General features: G+C 45.8%; 1 protein-coding gene across 7 annotated transcripts in view; it reads right to left on the bottom strand.

Moving 5' to 3' along the window:
* The window catches only part of PXYLP1 (2-phosphoxylose phosphatase 1), a 63,707-nt gene that overhangs the window by 17,048 nt on the left and 30,484 nt on the right, over positions 1 to 16,175 (bottom strand). The window contains exons 2-3 of one of the 7 annotated variants that reach the window (XM_063662233.1): positions 15,602 to 15,785; positions 15,310 to 15,407 (exon numbers count right to left, since the gene is read on the bottom strand). The exons of 4 other annotated variants lie outside the window; for them this stretch is intronic. Coding sequence is in view for 1 of the 3 variants with exons in the window: in XM_063662230.1 (XP_063518300.1) it covers positions 2,952 to 3,057 (106 nt within the window). In the remaining 2 variants the exon portion in view is untranslated. Of the gene's footprint in view, positions 1 to 2,951; positions 4,032 to 15,309; positions 15,408 to 15,601; positions 15,786 to 16,175 lie in introns of those variants that run through there. 2 more of the 7 variants (XM_063662234.1, XM_063662230.1) reach the window with 2 other exon arrangements.

Raw genomic sequence — 16,175 nt, 5'->3', positions numbered from 1 at the left:
TCCTCAAGACGGGTGATATATAGACTCTAGAAGAGGTGCTCTTTTTCTTTTGTATGCTAATCTGTAAGAATGGAAATGTGGGGCTGCCCAGCCATCTATCCCTCATGAACAGCTTCTGTCTCAGTGGTCCCTAATCTCTCCATGCCTAGGGAATGTCTTTGTAGCATCATAGATCCTCTAGAACTCTTAACACAGTAATAGTTATACTTTCAGCATCCGCCCTTTGAGGGAAACACATGAAAATAAGTGTGCTCATAGATCTTTTTAACTTCTAAAAGATTTATTAATCACCATAATATCTACACATGCACACGAACAATAGCTAAAACAGGGACCAACCACCAGCCTAAATCAATGTAAATTCCCTAATTACTTCTACAAATTCTTCTACATAAATATTTAAAACTTCCCTTTGGCAAACAGATGCCATAAACAAAGATAAAAGGCAACACACTGAGAGAAAAATATTTGCAACTAACCTAACAGACAAATGATTAATATCCAAAGTCCATAAGAGCCCCTACACCTGAAAAATCATTAAAGGATATGAACAGGCTAATCGCAGAAAAATAAATACCAATGGCCAATAAACACATGAAGAGATGCTTAAGTTTATTCATAATTAGATATAGATAAAACAACAATGGGATACTGTTTTTCATAATTAAGTTTATTCATAATTAAAGAAATATAAATCAAACAGTGGACTATATTAATAATTTTTCTTCATCAAACTGGAAAATCATGTTTTAATGATAACACTCAATATTGGGAAGGGTGTGAGAAACTTGACGCTTCCAAACATCATGGGGAGGGTGGAAACTGGCACCTTTCAGGAGTGTTTGGCAGTAGCTATCAAAATGGTATATGTGCACTACTCCCAATCTCGTTATTCTACGGCTTGGAATCCATTCTGTATCTATAAAGATAGCGATGCCCACGCACAAAAATATATGGCCAAAGAGATTCCCTGCAGTGCTGTTTGTAATAACAAAAAAAGGGAAATAACCTAAATATCCATCCCCAGCAGAACAGAATGTTATGTCCCCACTGTGGAATGTTCTATCCCAGTTAAAAAGAAGGGAAAAGAATCAAAGATAAATTAAGTGAAGTGAATACACCAAGTCACTGTATACTGATATAATCCTCTTTGTGTAAAGAAAAAAAACAAACCATAAATGCATAAATATACAGGGATTTGTTTATTACGTAAATGCAAAGAAAAAATGTCTAGAAGGTTACCCATCATAACACAGCACTGGTTTTCTTCTGGGAAAGGATGGAATGGGGTGTCAAAAAGTATTTTTACTTGTTTCGTATATTCGCACACACATATACGTACAGTGATGAGTTGCATAACAATGGGGATGCACTGAGAAATGGCCCTTAGGCAATTTTGTCATAGTGTAAACATCATAGGGTGCACTTACACAAACCTAGATGGTAGAGCTTTCTACACACCTAGGCTATTTGGTCAGCCTGCCGCTCCTAGGCTACAAACCTGAACTGCATGTTACCGCACTGAATGTTGTAAGCAGTTGTAACACAATGGTAAGTACTTGTGTATCTAAACATAACTTGACTTAGAAAGAATACAGTAAAAATACGGTATTATAATATGGCACCACTGTCATATATGTGTTCTGTCGTTGATGGAAGTCATTATGTGGTACATGACTGCATATATATTTATAGTAAGCACATATTAATGTATTCTATATGTATAGAAATATATATTTCTGTATTTCTATGCTGTCTAGGTATGCATTTTTTTTTTTTACAATGAACATATTTCCCTTCATTACTTGTGTTACCAAAACAACAATCACAGAGATACAGAACTGGTGATTCACCCACCCAACATTAGCCCTTTGGTTGCTCCTAGGGCCACTTTCTTTCCAGTAGTTGGAAGGTGCTAGGATGGCTAACACAGCCTAGGTGTTCAGAGGGAATTCACTACAGGGGGATTAGCACAAGAGCATGGAAATACAGAAAAGTGCTAAGGCAGTCTCTTAGTGACCTGGCCCTTCTGGCTGGCTCAGTTCTTGATTCTGCTCTTTTGTGAAATCTACCAAGTCCTGGCCCTTTGGCCATGCCTGTGGGCACACTCCCTTGGAGTCTGGGCCAGGGAGAGAAGCAGCTAAGGAGACAGGATAATATGAGTGACATAGAAATGGAGGGGCACAGGTGAGGACAGTGGGTGTCCTAGAGTGCCCACAGTTTGCTAGTTCATCTGTAAGCACCCGGGGTGAGGCCTATTGTGGCTGCCATTTGGGAACCATGGTGGCTGGGTACAAATGACCTACCCATGACCCAAGGAAGCAGTGGTTTGAAAACCACAGATAAAGATCAGAATGAGACCTTCTGTCCAGAAAGATTTTATCTGCTGCTTCCTCTGGTATCTGGGCCTGTCAACCTTGTCTACTAGTTCAGAGTGTGAGATCACCCTTACTATTTGTGCCTCCCTGAGTCACCAGGACATAGCACCAGTTCACAAGGGGCCTTCCCAATACAAAGCATCCAAAACAGGTCCTGACGCATAGAAGCTGTGAGGAGAAGTCTTCCCAGCTCCATCTTGACCCCAATCCCAACTTGGTTCTCACTGTTCTGAGCTGCTCTGAGCTGCCCCACCCCACAGGATGTTTCTCACCTATGCTCCACTGTTTGCTGGCAACTCTACTCTCACCTTCTGCTCCCGAAATCTGGCCAACACTGTAACTGATCCTAGGGTCACTTCCTGCAGGAAGCCCGCCCTGAATCCCCAGTTCCCACATCCTCTTCTATGAGCCTACCCAGTTCCTGCTGCCGTCATGGCTCACAGCATAGTATATGTAAGCAGGGGTATCCCAGTTTGTCACCCTGCCATCCCAAACATCCAGAGGGCTGGGAGTGTGCCTCTTTCACATTTATATCCCCCACTGACTGACAGAGGATAGGTCTTCCAAAAATACCTGCTGAAATGGGCCAGATGCTGTGCTCCATGCTTTTGATGAAATATCTCATTGACTCCTCATGTGGAGCACTGAGGGTTGCTGAACCAGTCTGGGTGAGGGGCATCCAAACAGGCTTCCCAGAGGAGACACCTAGCTGGGCCTGAAAGGCTGATGAAGCTGGCTGTGTGGAGGGGAAGAGGAGAGGAGCAGAGGGGAGGCCGTGAAACACAGCCAAACATGGCAGATGAGGGTCAGCAAGCTGGCTCAGGATACGCCTTAGGTCCCGTAAGGCCTGGTCAGGTTGGCCTCACCAGGGTCGATGTGCAGGCCAGGCTCCAGGAGGAAGGCTGGGAAGGGGCCTGGAGGAACAGACCCCAGGCTGCAGGCTGCCTCTGCCCTGGTGCTGTGCTACTCACCACATCAGCTCTTGAGGCTTGCCCTGATCATCTAGATAAAGGGAGCTGAGGGACAGACCCAGGGGCTGCGGGCAGACACTGCTCCAGGACACTGCTCCTCCCAGCAGGCTTTGCCCAGGCCCCCCATGCCTCTTGCTGTCCTGTGGGACAATTAGAAACTCTGGTGACCTCAGGCAGATGACAGCAGCTCAGATGTCACAGGGCAAGAGAAAGAGGCTGTGGTGGCATCAGAAGGAATAGTGGGCAGATAAATAGATGGAAGGATAACGAGTTTCATTATGTAGTTGGGAAAACCCATGAATCTAAATGAGTGCCCTGGGGCCACTGTGCCAACAGGACCAACATGAATAACAGGATACCAGATATCTTTTACTGATGATTAACTCTGTACCAACGGGCATGCAATTTCTCTGTGGTGTGATTACCAAGTAGGAGGGCAAATTTCCATAAGCTACCTTTGGAAATAAGCCTCTCTTTTATGGCGGCGTTCTCTGCTCATCTCATCTACGATCACTTTCATCCTGTCCACACATCTATAACCCACATGTGTAAAGATGACAACAAGGTCTCAATTTCAAAGAAATGGCACAGAACATGACCTCTAAAGCATCTCCTTTGGACCCTCCCTCTCAGAAGCAACCAACAAATTTCTTAGAATCATGAGTGAAACAACCAGATGCTATCCCATGCAGGCTCCCTCCCCACCACCCTTCCCCACCCCATCTCCCAAATGCACAGTGGATGACTCTGTATGTATTACTAGTAAACATTCCCATAGTTATAGCTAGGATGCAAGCCAAACTGATCCTCTCTCTGCTTTTCCCAGCTTTGGATCTCAACCTAGGAAGAGTAACCATCAGCCAGACAGTAGACCTTAGGCAGAGGCAGGTCAAGGGAGTTACCTAAGGTCCTGCAGCCTGTAAGCCCGGGCCTGCTCACCCACTAAGCTCAGTATTTATGCATTTGTCCATCTGGCCATCCAACATGTATGGAGCACATGCTGGGGATTCTTCAGAGAATAAAACGGACAAGGTCTCTAGCCTCATGGGGTTTATAATCCAGTTGCGGGGGACAGTCAGACATTAAATAAGAAAAGGTGGGGAGAAAGCACGTGGACCATAAAGAGAAAATAGCCTTCTTAGGCATGGGGCCCCCTATACTCACTGGTTGCTGGTTGGGGGGGGGGGGGTGCAGGTATGGAAATGATGCAGTGAAGACATGGATATAAAGGAAATATTGGGAAGTTACCAGATGTGATGGTTAATACTGGGTGTCAACTTGATTGGGTTGAAGAACACAAAGTATTGCTCCTTGGTGTGTCTGTGAGTGTGTTGCCAAAGGAGATTAACATTTGAGTCAGTGGGCTGGGAAAGGCAGACCCCCCCCTGAATCTGGGTGGGCACCATCTAATCAGCTGCCAATGCAGCTGGAATATAAGCAGGCAGAAAAATATGAATAGAGAGGCTGGCCTAGCCTCCCAATCTACATCTTTCTCCCGTGCTGGATGCATCCTGCCCTTGAACATCGGATCCAAGTTCTTCAGTTTTGGAACTCAGACTGGCTCTCCTTGCTCCCCAGCCTGCAGACAGCCTATTGTGGGACCTTGTGATCGTGTGAGTTAATACTTAATAAACTCCCCTTTATAAATATATATATATATATATATATATACACACACACATTCCATTAGTTCTGTCCCTATAGAGAGCCCAGGAGTGGTCAATAACAGCTTTAAGCAAAACACGACCTAATCAACTAGACTTGGGTTAGTAGCGAACACTAGAAACTTTTCTAGAGAGACATGTTTCATCTAATGATGATTTGCTCATTTTGATTTTTGTTTATTCCATTGATTGTCCCCATGGAATAGAAAAAAAGGAGGGAAAAGGCCAGGGTCAGAGTCAGATCATAACAGCACAGGCTGCTAGGCCACAAACCCCTGCCTGGCCTTTGAACCTCAGGGCACCTTAGTTATCCCTGAAACTCAACAACCATAGGGGCAGCAGATAAAGTTATAGCCGAGCATCTGCTGCCAGCTCATCATCTGGGAGTTACTTTGACTTGCACAAGGACACACCAGTTTCTTTCCCCTAGGGTGTCAAGCCAACCTCCCTGATATCCAGGTCACCTCCCTATACCAAGGCCCTGGGATAGGGCCAAGGACAGAAATCTACCTGCATACACAGCCTTCTTCTTGCCTTAGGAAACTGCTGTATGCAAGCTCCTTGCAGGTGCCTTGAAACTGACTTTAATGGAGCACAACGAAGGGCCCCATCCCTGGGTCAGCTCATCTTTCCCCACTTCCTTCTGTGGCGACAGACCCATCCTCCTTTGGGAGCAGCTCCTCCTCGTGCCAACCCCATGGCCCAGTGGGGGCTGTCACGCTGCTCCTCCAGGACCATGTCTCTGCCTTGGTAACTAGCCCAGGGATGGGGACCTGACTCTAGGCAGCTGTGCCAATAAAGGACCTTTCCAGGAAAGACAGGCTGTCCCATGTGGAAGACACTTCTGCAGTGGAAGTCAGATGGCTTCCAAACCCCTCCCTCCTGCCATCCCCATGCTTGTGTGATTTGGCTGCCAGCCTTCTTCTGATTACACAGACACCTGGCAGATTACAGTTGGGTATCAGGGACCCAGAGTTTCCCGGGAAATGTGAGCATGATGAGGCTAAAGTGTTGGCTCAGCTCTGTCTCCATTGCTCTGGGCTCAGCTGCCACACAAGTCACCCCACCGACTGCACCAGCAAAGAACCTCTTGGGGTCAAGGTCCAGCTCCACTATCTGTTTACCTTCCTAGCTCCAGGGTCTGCCTTGCCCTTTTTGGGACTTCAACACTGGGCTAGTCACTTCCTTAGGGGACTACAGTCACTTTTTCCTTGGAACTCCACTGACATCTGTCCTCAGTTGCCCCTGCTACCATGGTTCTGAATGCAGGGAGGTAGCCCGGGGCTGGGGGCTGCAAATGAGCTATAGTATTACAAAGATGTGAGTTCACATCCTGGCTCTGTTACCTCCTAGCTGTGTGACCTGGGGCAAGTATCCCTGCCTCTCTGTGCCTCATTTCCTTCATCTGTCAAATGAAGGTGATGACACCTACAGATTAGGGTGGTAATGATGATGATGAGATACCACCTGTGAATGGATTCTGGTAAGGAATCAAGAAATACTATTTTCAATGTTTAAAAAGTGAGTGGGATATGGTGGTGCACGCCTAGAGTTCCAGCTACTCAGGGGACTGAGGCAGGAGGATCGCTTGAGCTCAGGAGTTCGGGGCTGCAGTGAGCCCTGATCACACTATTGCATTCCAGCCTGGGTGACAGAGTGAGACCCCATCTTCTAAATGAATGAATGAATGCTATTTTCTACATCCATCCCCTGGATGTGATTATTCCTGTTTCTCGCAGGCTCTTAAAAGGCGTTCCCTTCAACTTGGGATCTGGAAGGGATATCAAACCCCTGCGTCCACCCCTTCACAAAAGCACAACCAGCCAATCTCCCTTCTCCTCTCGGCCACTCCAATCTTAGCAGCTTTTCTGGCTCCCTTAAATACATTCAGCTTATCTGAGATAGCGCCTCCTCATAAGCTAAAACACCCCCCAGTCCTGCCACCTAATTTCTCCAATTTCCTCCCCCAAATAAACCAAAAGCCTCTTGAATTCTCTCTCCTTCACTGGTCTGCCAAGGAATAATGACGCACTCTGTCAGTTCCCACAATTCCCTTAGTGCTCCTCGACACACTAAATTATCTTGAATGCCCACCCTGTCTCTAACCTGTACCGAATTTTAAAAGTGCATTGTAAGTGTCAAATGAAAACCAGAACCACAATGAAGAGCCCACAGTTGTTATCTGCCTCTCATCATCTGCTTTTAAAGGCTGGAGTGGGAATCATGTTATACAGGTGAAATGGGAAAAGTCAAGCCCATGTTTGTAGACTTTGAGACACTTGGTTTTACATAAATGAGATTGATCAAACAGTTGACTCTGCTTTTCCCATTTTGATCTACCCACTTTGAGCCACAATACACCAACCTTTCTTGTTTTCCTCATTCTTAATGTTGCCTCATGGTGAACCACATTAGGTAAGAATTTATTAAGTACTTCTGATACGCCTGGTAGCATTCAGGGAGCCGGAGAACTCCAGCAGAGTTCAGGGCTGGGCACATCCTATCAGCCTGGAGCTCTGCTCCCTGGGCTATTTGCAAGCTCTATCTCCTCCCTCCCTGACCCTTTCCTCTGACTTTTGCCTCTGGGACCTAAGTCCACCCATTGCTTGGGCATGGGGGCTCCCCCTGTGGCCTGGGCTTGAGCCCCAGTTGCAGCCTCTCAGAGGAGTCGGGAAACCCCACACTCTTCTGGGAGCTGCTGGTAACTGGCCTTACCCTAACAGGGCCATTGGATTAGATGATGCCAACACCAGACTCCAAATCACCACACACTCAAGACAGAAACTAGAAATAAGAGATTTCCAGGACAGGCCTCCAAAAAGAACCATGAAAAGAACCTGTCTCCTTAACCTTTTTGGGTTATGAAGGTTATGACCCTCATCTTTGAGAATCTGATGAAAACGATTGATCCTCATCTCTGAAAGACGATGTGAACACAGTCTTGTGAATTTGACTTCTGGGGGTTTACAGGACCCCTGAAACCCCATGGGACAGCGCAGAAGTCCACGGGTTCAGGCTAAGAACCCAATGTACCTGGAAACAGGTTTTCAATTTCAACACTCAAGAAGAGATAAACACATTTTCTTTTTTCAAAATGAAAAGGCATCTTGAGGCTTCATAAAAAACATGAGTTCATCCTAAAATAGTGATTCAACACTAAAGTATAAAAAGAAAAGGAAAATCACCCATAAATCCTACCACCCAGAGAACCGCACAAGGAATATTTTAGTATTTGAGTATATATGTGCCCTGCCAGAGGCTAAACATGTGCTTCTGTCCCTGCTCTGGTGGGAATGGTGACGGATGGTCACTCAGGCCCGAGGACATTGCTCTCTCTCCCCAAGAGGAGCAAATAAGCTTCCTGTGTCTCAAAGGTCTGCAACCCACTGAGGCCACCAAACCAGCAACCTGTCCTTGAGGGTGGGTGGGTTGTCTGCCTTCTGTGTAAAGGCTCAAAAGACATAGCCAGACAGGCGAGGGGCTTTGAGGAGGCCACCTCAAGGAAAGAGAGAATGTGGCCCAAGGTGGGGCCTGTACTCTCAGGCATGTGGACATCCCACAAGAGCTGCCCCACCCTCTGGTAGATACCTAGGGCTGGTGTGGACGGGCAAACCCCTGGCCAGTGGAGTCCAGTCCCTCGGATGACACAGGGAAAAGAGAAAGGCAAAGAGAGGCAAGATGTGACGCTGAAGCTCCAGCCAGATAAATCCTAGAGGGGCCATGCATCCCAGCCACCTCCCCATTCTCTCCCACCTGAGCCCACCCCTGAGCTACGGCTCTGAGGCACAGAGTGCATCTGCAGTGTGTGTGACAGCCACACTGGCAGGAGGGCAGGATGGCAGTGAGGGTAGGATGGTGAGGCAGTCCCAAAGCTCCCTCCCAGGTGCCCGCCCTACTTCACCCTTGTGTACAGGATTCAGATTCTGCCTTCATAGTCTCTTTTAGATCAGCCTCTTCTTTCCCTCTCGTGAGGTGGGGCTGCTAGTACATGACAGGGCTCTGCCTCTGATCAGCACTCACTTCATTTCAAGATGGGCTTCCTCCTTTTAATGTCATCAGCATGGGGCCGAAGCCCTGTTGCCAAGACAACAGGGAGTGAGCGGGGTCTGTGCTGGGTGGCTTGGATCAGCGGGCGCACACTCTGCCTATCAGACTCCAGCTGGCCTTGCGCTCTCCCTGCAGTGGGTACAGCCACATAAATCCTGTGGCTTCCTATTCTGTTCATCTCTTCAGTGGATCTTGGAGATCTCCAGGCACTCTCCTGAATTCACTGAATACTTCTACTAATGCTTTCTATTTTTACTAACTAGCCATGATAGTATTTGCTCTTGCTGACCTAAGAGACACACACACACACACACACACACTCTCTCTCTCTCTCTCTCTCTCCCCCACCCACCCCCATATAAAGGTACCATTTTTAAATTTAATATATTATGCACAACCTTCCAAGTCAATAGAGACAGGTCTATGTGATCATGAGGTAATGGGATATTTACTGTTGTACACGTTGGTTGCCTTCTCCTCTGTTTCCTATTACAAATGATGCTGCAGTAAACATCTTTAACAGATATCTCTATCCCCTCATCTAATTATTGACGAGAACTTCTTTAAGATAAGGAACTAAGAAGAAAAAAGGGAAGAAGGGAGAAAGGGAGGGAGGGAAGGAGGGAGAGAGGGAGAGAGGGAGGGAGACAGAGAGGGACAGAGGGAGGGAGGGAGACAGAGAGGGAGGGAGGGAGGGAGGTCATTATCTAGCTCCACCCTGAAAGAAAACTAGAAATGACCCACAGACATGTGTCCATTCTCAGCTTGCAGAAAAACCTGCTACATGACACTCTCACCTTCCCACTCCAACGCATCTACAACATGAGCTTAAGAAATTGTGACAATAGCTTATTTGTCAGATTTAATTTTGTCACTCATCTATGGTGTTTTTTTTTTTTTCACCTGCAGATATTTAACTCTATGTGGCAACTGGACATACAGCATTCTGAGGAAAAGCAAAATTAAAATTCCCAGAAATCAAACAGAAAGTAAAATCTTAAGAAAAGGACCAAAATTAATAAAAAATTTAAAATGAATTTTAAATTCATTAAAGAATTTAAAACTTTGGTCGCAACGAAGAGATGGCGATATGACAGAACTCTTAGGTTAACAATGTAAACCTTCACTTTCAATTTCTCATACTTTTTGTCTCCAGCTGAACAAAATAAAAGCCCAGGAGGAAGCGCATTGGGGCTTTTAGAATAGAAGACGCAGTACGTTAGACCCTGGGCATTCTAAGGGCTTGCATCCCCAAACCTTTTCCATGAAGCATACTGAGATCTTCACGCATCCCCAGATTCAAACATACCACTCCGTGCTTTTCTCCACTGAACGTACACAGGACAAAGAACAAGGGACGACCACCTCCCCTGGCTGTGTGGCAGGACGTGGCTTCCTCAGCAGCTGAGCAGCTCACTTCCCGCTACTTTCATCCAGATGTGTGCCTCAGCAGAATCACTATCACCATATACTACAGATCTCAGGGGTCCCTGCAAAGAGTCAAAACCACAAATGCTAATGGCCATCTACAAGAGTGAGCAGGACTGAGGACACGAGGGTCTGAACCACCGAGGAAGGTGTCAGAGCACCCTGGCACCTGTCAGGGCTCCTTGCTTGCCTACTCAGAGGCAGTTCTATGTTAATGTACACACTGTTCTATCAAGCATTGTTAATTTCTTTCTTAGCGGATATCAGACTGAAAGCAGCACGGAAAAAGGGAGGGGATATAGGGGATCGGGGCCACAGGAAACATGATAGCTCTGCAGGTAGGAGAGTTTCCAGGGAAACTATCGAAAACACATGCACGCTCTTTCCCTCTCTCCCCCCACCGCTGTCTCTCCCTCTCTCCCCCTGCCATCTCTCCCTCTCTCCCCACCGGCTGTCTCTCCCCTTCTCCCCCTCATCTCTCCCTCTCTGCCCCCATCTCTCCCTCTCTCCCTCTATCTCTTCCTCTCTCACACACACAGAGCTGGCTGAGTGGGGCCTCCTCAGCTCCCCACCTGAGAACTTCTAAGCAGGTTGCCCCCTTGGCTTCTAGACCACTCCTGTCCACAGTCCACCCCCTGGCTGCTGCTGTTCTGTCTCCTTCGTGGCCCCTTGTCCTCTATCTGCCCAGATTTTCTTTTGGCTCTCTCTTCCATCTGCATCACAGGGCACAAATTCAGAAGCTGACAGGGACTAGGCAGGTGGGCGTTGTGGCGACCAAGACAGCACTCCCCCCACCACGGAGGCAGCCCCAATTCAGCTGCCCGGCTCCTGCCAGCGGTCCCTGTAATGCACTGTGGGCCTCAGGTTGCTGCAGAGTCTGGTTTTTCAAAGAGGAGCTGGAAGTTTACACGAAATTGCCTAGTTTTAAAACTTTGGTAAATAAATGTAACAATCTAAAAACAGGGGTTGGGCCAAACAAAACAAGTTCACAGGCTGTTGGTCTGGAGCAGCTTCCACCGCTCCAAGGAGCCCTGGTCCTCTGGAAACCAGGGCTTCACCAGCAGGGAATACAAAGTCCCCAGACGGTGGCTTCTGACAGGGTCTCTCATAGGCCTCAGACCCTCAGGTCCACTCTTAGGCAGGACACTGCATCCACTGGGCCCGTTGGCTACCTCCAATGATGTCCGTGCCTTCAATGACTCCTCCCAGCCTGGTCTCCTTCTTGCTCTGCCCCAGATTGTCCTGCTGCCTAGGACCTGTCCCATTTCCCTTCTTGCTCTGAGCACTTTCCCTGGGCCTCTCCCTTCAGACCCAGGGAGCCACCAGCCCTGCATGGTTGACTTCCCAGTCTGTGTTCTGAGAATTTACTTCCACCTATGGCAGACTTATCCCAGATGGAGATGAGACATTTACGTGAATGAATGCATGCATGAATGAAATGTCTACTGAACTCCCCGAGCCAGACTCCTGGGTGCCATGGTAGAGTCCCCCCGACCCCATCATCCTAGCCCCACAACACCACCCAATTAGCTAGAGTTCCACAGAACCACCATGACGCCTCTTGGCTTTGCTCCTTCCTTTCAGGGTCAATACCTTCATTGGGGCCACCCTCAGCTTGCTACTAGATGAGCAAAACAGCCTCTAAGGTGCCTCCCAGCATCACCCTTTCACCAGCCTCTGGATTGGCAGTTCTTAGATTTTGTGTGCATTAGACTCACCCAGGGAGTTTGTTAAAGATGCAGATTTCTGGGTTCCGCTACCGATTCCGTAAGGAAGGGCACAAAATGTGTTTTTTTTTTTTTTTTTTTTTGGTTTTGGAACATGCATTTTGACAAGCTTCCCAGGTTATTCTGATGAAGGTGCTTTGGAAAACACTGTGCTGGACTGCAGTCTTTCCAAGACACAAATCTGACAGTGTCTTCCTCGCTTCAGTGGCTCCTCACAGCCTCAGGAATAGTGTAGTGATAGCAGGTAGGTCCCAGACTTCGTTCCAACTTCACATCTACCTACAGGTGACTCACCCAGGCCTGCTCTCTCTCACTCTGCCTTTGCACATTTGGCCAGGAGCACCTGTACTCAGCTGCCTCCTTGACCACTCCTGCTTTCTTTAAAGGATGAACTCAGATGCCACCTCTTTTAGGGAGTCTTCCCCAACTCCAAGCTGGACTGGGTTCCTGTACTCTAGTCTCTCATACTACCCTTCCATGAACAATCTCTAATTCATTTGTTTAACAAACACATATGTAGTGATTACCATGTGCCAGGTACTGTTCCGGGTGTTTTATAAATATTAGTTTGCTGAATCCTTTGCCAACCCTATGAAATACGAACTATCATTGTCCCCATTTTACAGATGGGGAAACAAAGGCACAGAGAGTGTAAAGAAGTTGCCTGAGGTCACATAGCTGGTAAGTGGCAGGACAAGGATTTGATCCAGGCAGTCTGACTCCAGAGCCCACATTCTTTCCGACCCCACTGTGCTGCTGCCTCTTACCTGTCCCAGCACACAGCACCTGGTATTCCAGGGTGTAGGCTTGTGATTCTTCTCCACTGGACAAAGAGTTCCCTGGGGCCCATGAGGGATTAAACTCTCAGCCCGGGGCCTAATACACGGTGGAAACTAAAGAACATTTGCTAAAGAACAAAGTTTCACATACTCATGGCACTGGATCAATGAGAAAACATAAAATTCATAAAACCTCAGAGTTTAAAGAGACTTTAAATGGGATCAGACTCAATGACCTATCCAATACTTTACTCTTCAAAGAGCAGCCCTCCAGAGTTTGCAGACTCCAGTGACGGAGAACACACCATCCATTCCACCTCTGCATGGCACTGACTTTTAGGAAGTTCTACCATATGCTTAACTGAAATGGGTCTCCATGTTCACCTCCTCTTGCAGAAAGGGCCCTTCAGATACTGACGACAACTCTCACTCTCATTTTTGCAGGTTAGCCCTCCTCTTTTCCTCTTTTCCTCTTTTCCCACTCGGAATCTGAATCTCCAGTTCACCGTCAGCATTCCCTTCGACTCTGCTCTGGCCAATCAGGGCCCTGACCAAGAGGGAAATCCCAGATATGGGTGCCATGTGCTCAGTATAAATTAACCCCATCATGGCCAACGCCCTCTGATTAAAAACAAATGCATGCGTGATCTATTTCAAAAGCTTTCCCCACCAAGTGGCTGAAGTAACATAAGCTCTGGCAACTTCTGGAACACCAGGAGCCCTGGTTTCTGATGATGGTGCACTATGAAGGAACTCTGCACTGGTTTGCTTAAAAGGTTTATGTTGGCTATGCTTCCATGAGCCAAGGGTTTTCCCATATCTCCGTTCTCACAGCAACCTTGCAAAACAGCAATAATTAACTCTATTTTACAGAAGAAGGAATAGGACACACAGCCACTTAGCAGGGAAGCTGACATTCAAATTATGATTCTAGAGCCTGCGTGCTCCTGTCACACCACCATTTTGGGAATGGTGGTCAGAACATGGAGAAATGAGCATAAAATCAGCATTAAGAAAATGCAAGGGCCAAGGAAGGAAGTGAATGACTACAAATGAGCACAAAAAGCAGAAACATAACTCATGATTCCTAAGTCTTCACATCCTGACAGTCTTTCCTTGTTGCACTAAAAGAGTCCTTTAATTTGAAGTTATTTTTCCACTTGTATGTATTTAACTACAATAACCAAAAATATCTATGCCTTGCCTGTTCCCTTCTACAATTCAAACATCAGGAATTTCAGAATGTTTCACCTTCCAAACACAAAACATTAAAGACTTGAAAACAAAAATGGAATTATTTTTATTAAAGACTATTAGCATATAGCAAGTCATTAGCACCATTTAAGATGAACATATTTTGAGAAACTGTGAACAATATCTTAATCTTTTCTGTATTTCCTTACTACCTCCGCTTCCATAGTGTAGAAAAATGTCAAACACACATAAGCACTTAATAAATATATGTGGGTTCACTCATACTTTCTGTATCCAGAGGAAGACATACTTATTTAAGCAATCTGATTTTTGAATCGTAACCTGGGCTATTTCTTTTTCATATTCAAAACATCAGGAAAATAAAGCTACCAACAAGACCAAATAAAATACATGATCATTTCAGATAACAAAGCCATACTCTTTACTTAAAGCATGAGAAAACCGAGTTATACTTGGTTGCCTCAAATATGTTACTTAAAGTAATTATATATGCTAATTTGGTATTCAAAAATAAGTAAAAAGAAATGGTAAAGAAAAAAGTCCATATATTTTAGGATAAGAATGAGAACATAAGTGGTATATAAGCGTAAACCTGTGCATTATGAATTAGTGCCGTTTCTTACAGCATAATAATAAACAACCAATAAAGCAATTAAATAAATAGAGCAATTAAACTCACTTCTACAGAAATGGGGAAATTCCAAAGTTACAGTTTACCTAAAAGAAGAGCAGTAAGAACGTCCATATCTTAATATCTTTCCGATCTCCAACGTATCCAAGAATAAAGAGCTCAGACCCAGACAGGCTAATTTACCCTGCAAAATTTTCCTTAAAAAAGTATGGCTGAAAATTGGCTTTCCTAAAACAGAAGGTACTTTCAGAAGAGTTATATAAGCAAAACACACAGGCCAATTCAGTGACGTGGAAACCAGCTCATGCAAGAGAAATGCCACAAACACAAGTAACACACATTCATGTCTCAGAACCTGTCAGCTTCTCAAAATAAAATCAGGGTTGATTGTAACATCCTACTTCTCCAACCAAAGGATGGAAAATTTTTAATGAAAATTTATAAACAATTAAACTACTGAAAATCTTACCACACTTTTTGGAAAGGATTCATATTTTACAATTCATTTGCCATCTGGAATATTTTTAAACTTCTGATGCCCACCTTCTTTTGACCTCTTTTCCAATTCTGGAAGGATAAAACGAGTATTTTTAATTCTTTTTACTATTAGAAATAGCCTGTCATATGCATGTGCATGGAAATATGTCACAATTGGAAGTGAATCAGGGAAACTTCCTCAAAGCCTCCTCTCTTGAAACCACCTCCTCCTAGAGCCAAGCCTTCCCCATGTTCCTCTGTGCACTCATAACATTCCCACTTACCGAGCCACCTGCCCTTCTTTCCATCATTCAAACTGCAACAGAAATGCCCCTCCTCACACAGCTGTCCTGGGTGGTGTGGGTGCCAACTGCTTGTCTCCTACCCATCAGGGTGAGGTGGTTAAATGGAGAGAAGGCAGGTGACAGCAACAGCACAATTCCTGGCATCACACAGATGTTTTCTCAGCTTCAAATACACAGCAACAGAAGGAAAGAAAATAAGGGTCCATCTGCTTTTTAGAGCAGGCATGGATTCATGCATTCAGCAGACATTTACAAAATATTACTATGTGCTGGGCAGTGCTGGTTCCTGGGATACAGAGAGAAACAAGATGTGGTCCTGCTCTCAACGAGCAGACAATCTGGTAGGAGGAAGAGACACAAGAACTGAAAATTATACTAGTGCATGGTTAGTGAAAGGAGGGGGCCAGGCGTGGTGGTTCAGGCCTGTAATACCAGAACTTAGGGAGGCCGATGTTCTTACTGCTCTTCTTCTTCTAGGTAAACTGTGACTTTGGAATTTCCCCATTTCTGTAGAAATGGAGTTTAATTGCTCCATTTATTTAATTGCTTTATT

This window comes from Pongo pygmaeus, chromosome 2 (assembly GCF_028885625.2).
Source record: "Pongo pygmaeus isolate AG05252 chromosome 2, NHGRI_mPonPyg2-v2.0_pri, whole genome shotgun sequence".
Classification (NCBI taxonomy): Eukaryota; Metazoa; Chordata; class Mammalia; order Primates; family Hominidae; genus Pongo; species Pongo pygmaeus.
This window is presented reverse-complemented; position numbering and strand designations above follow the sequence as displayed.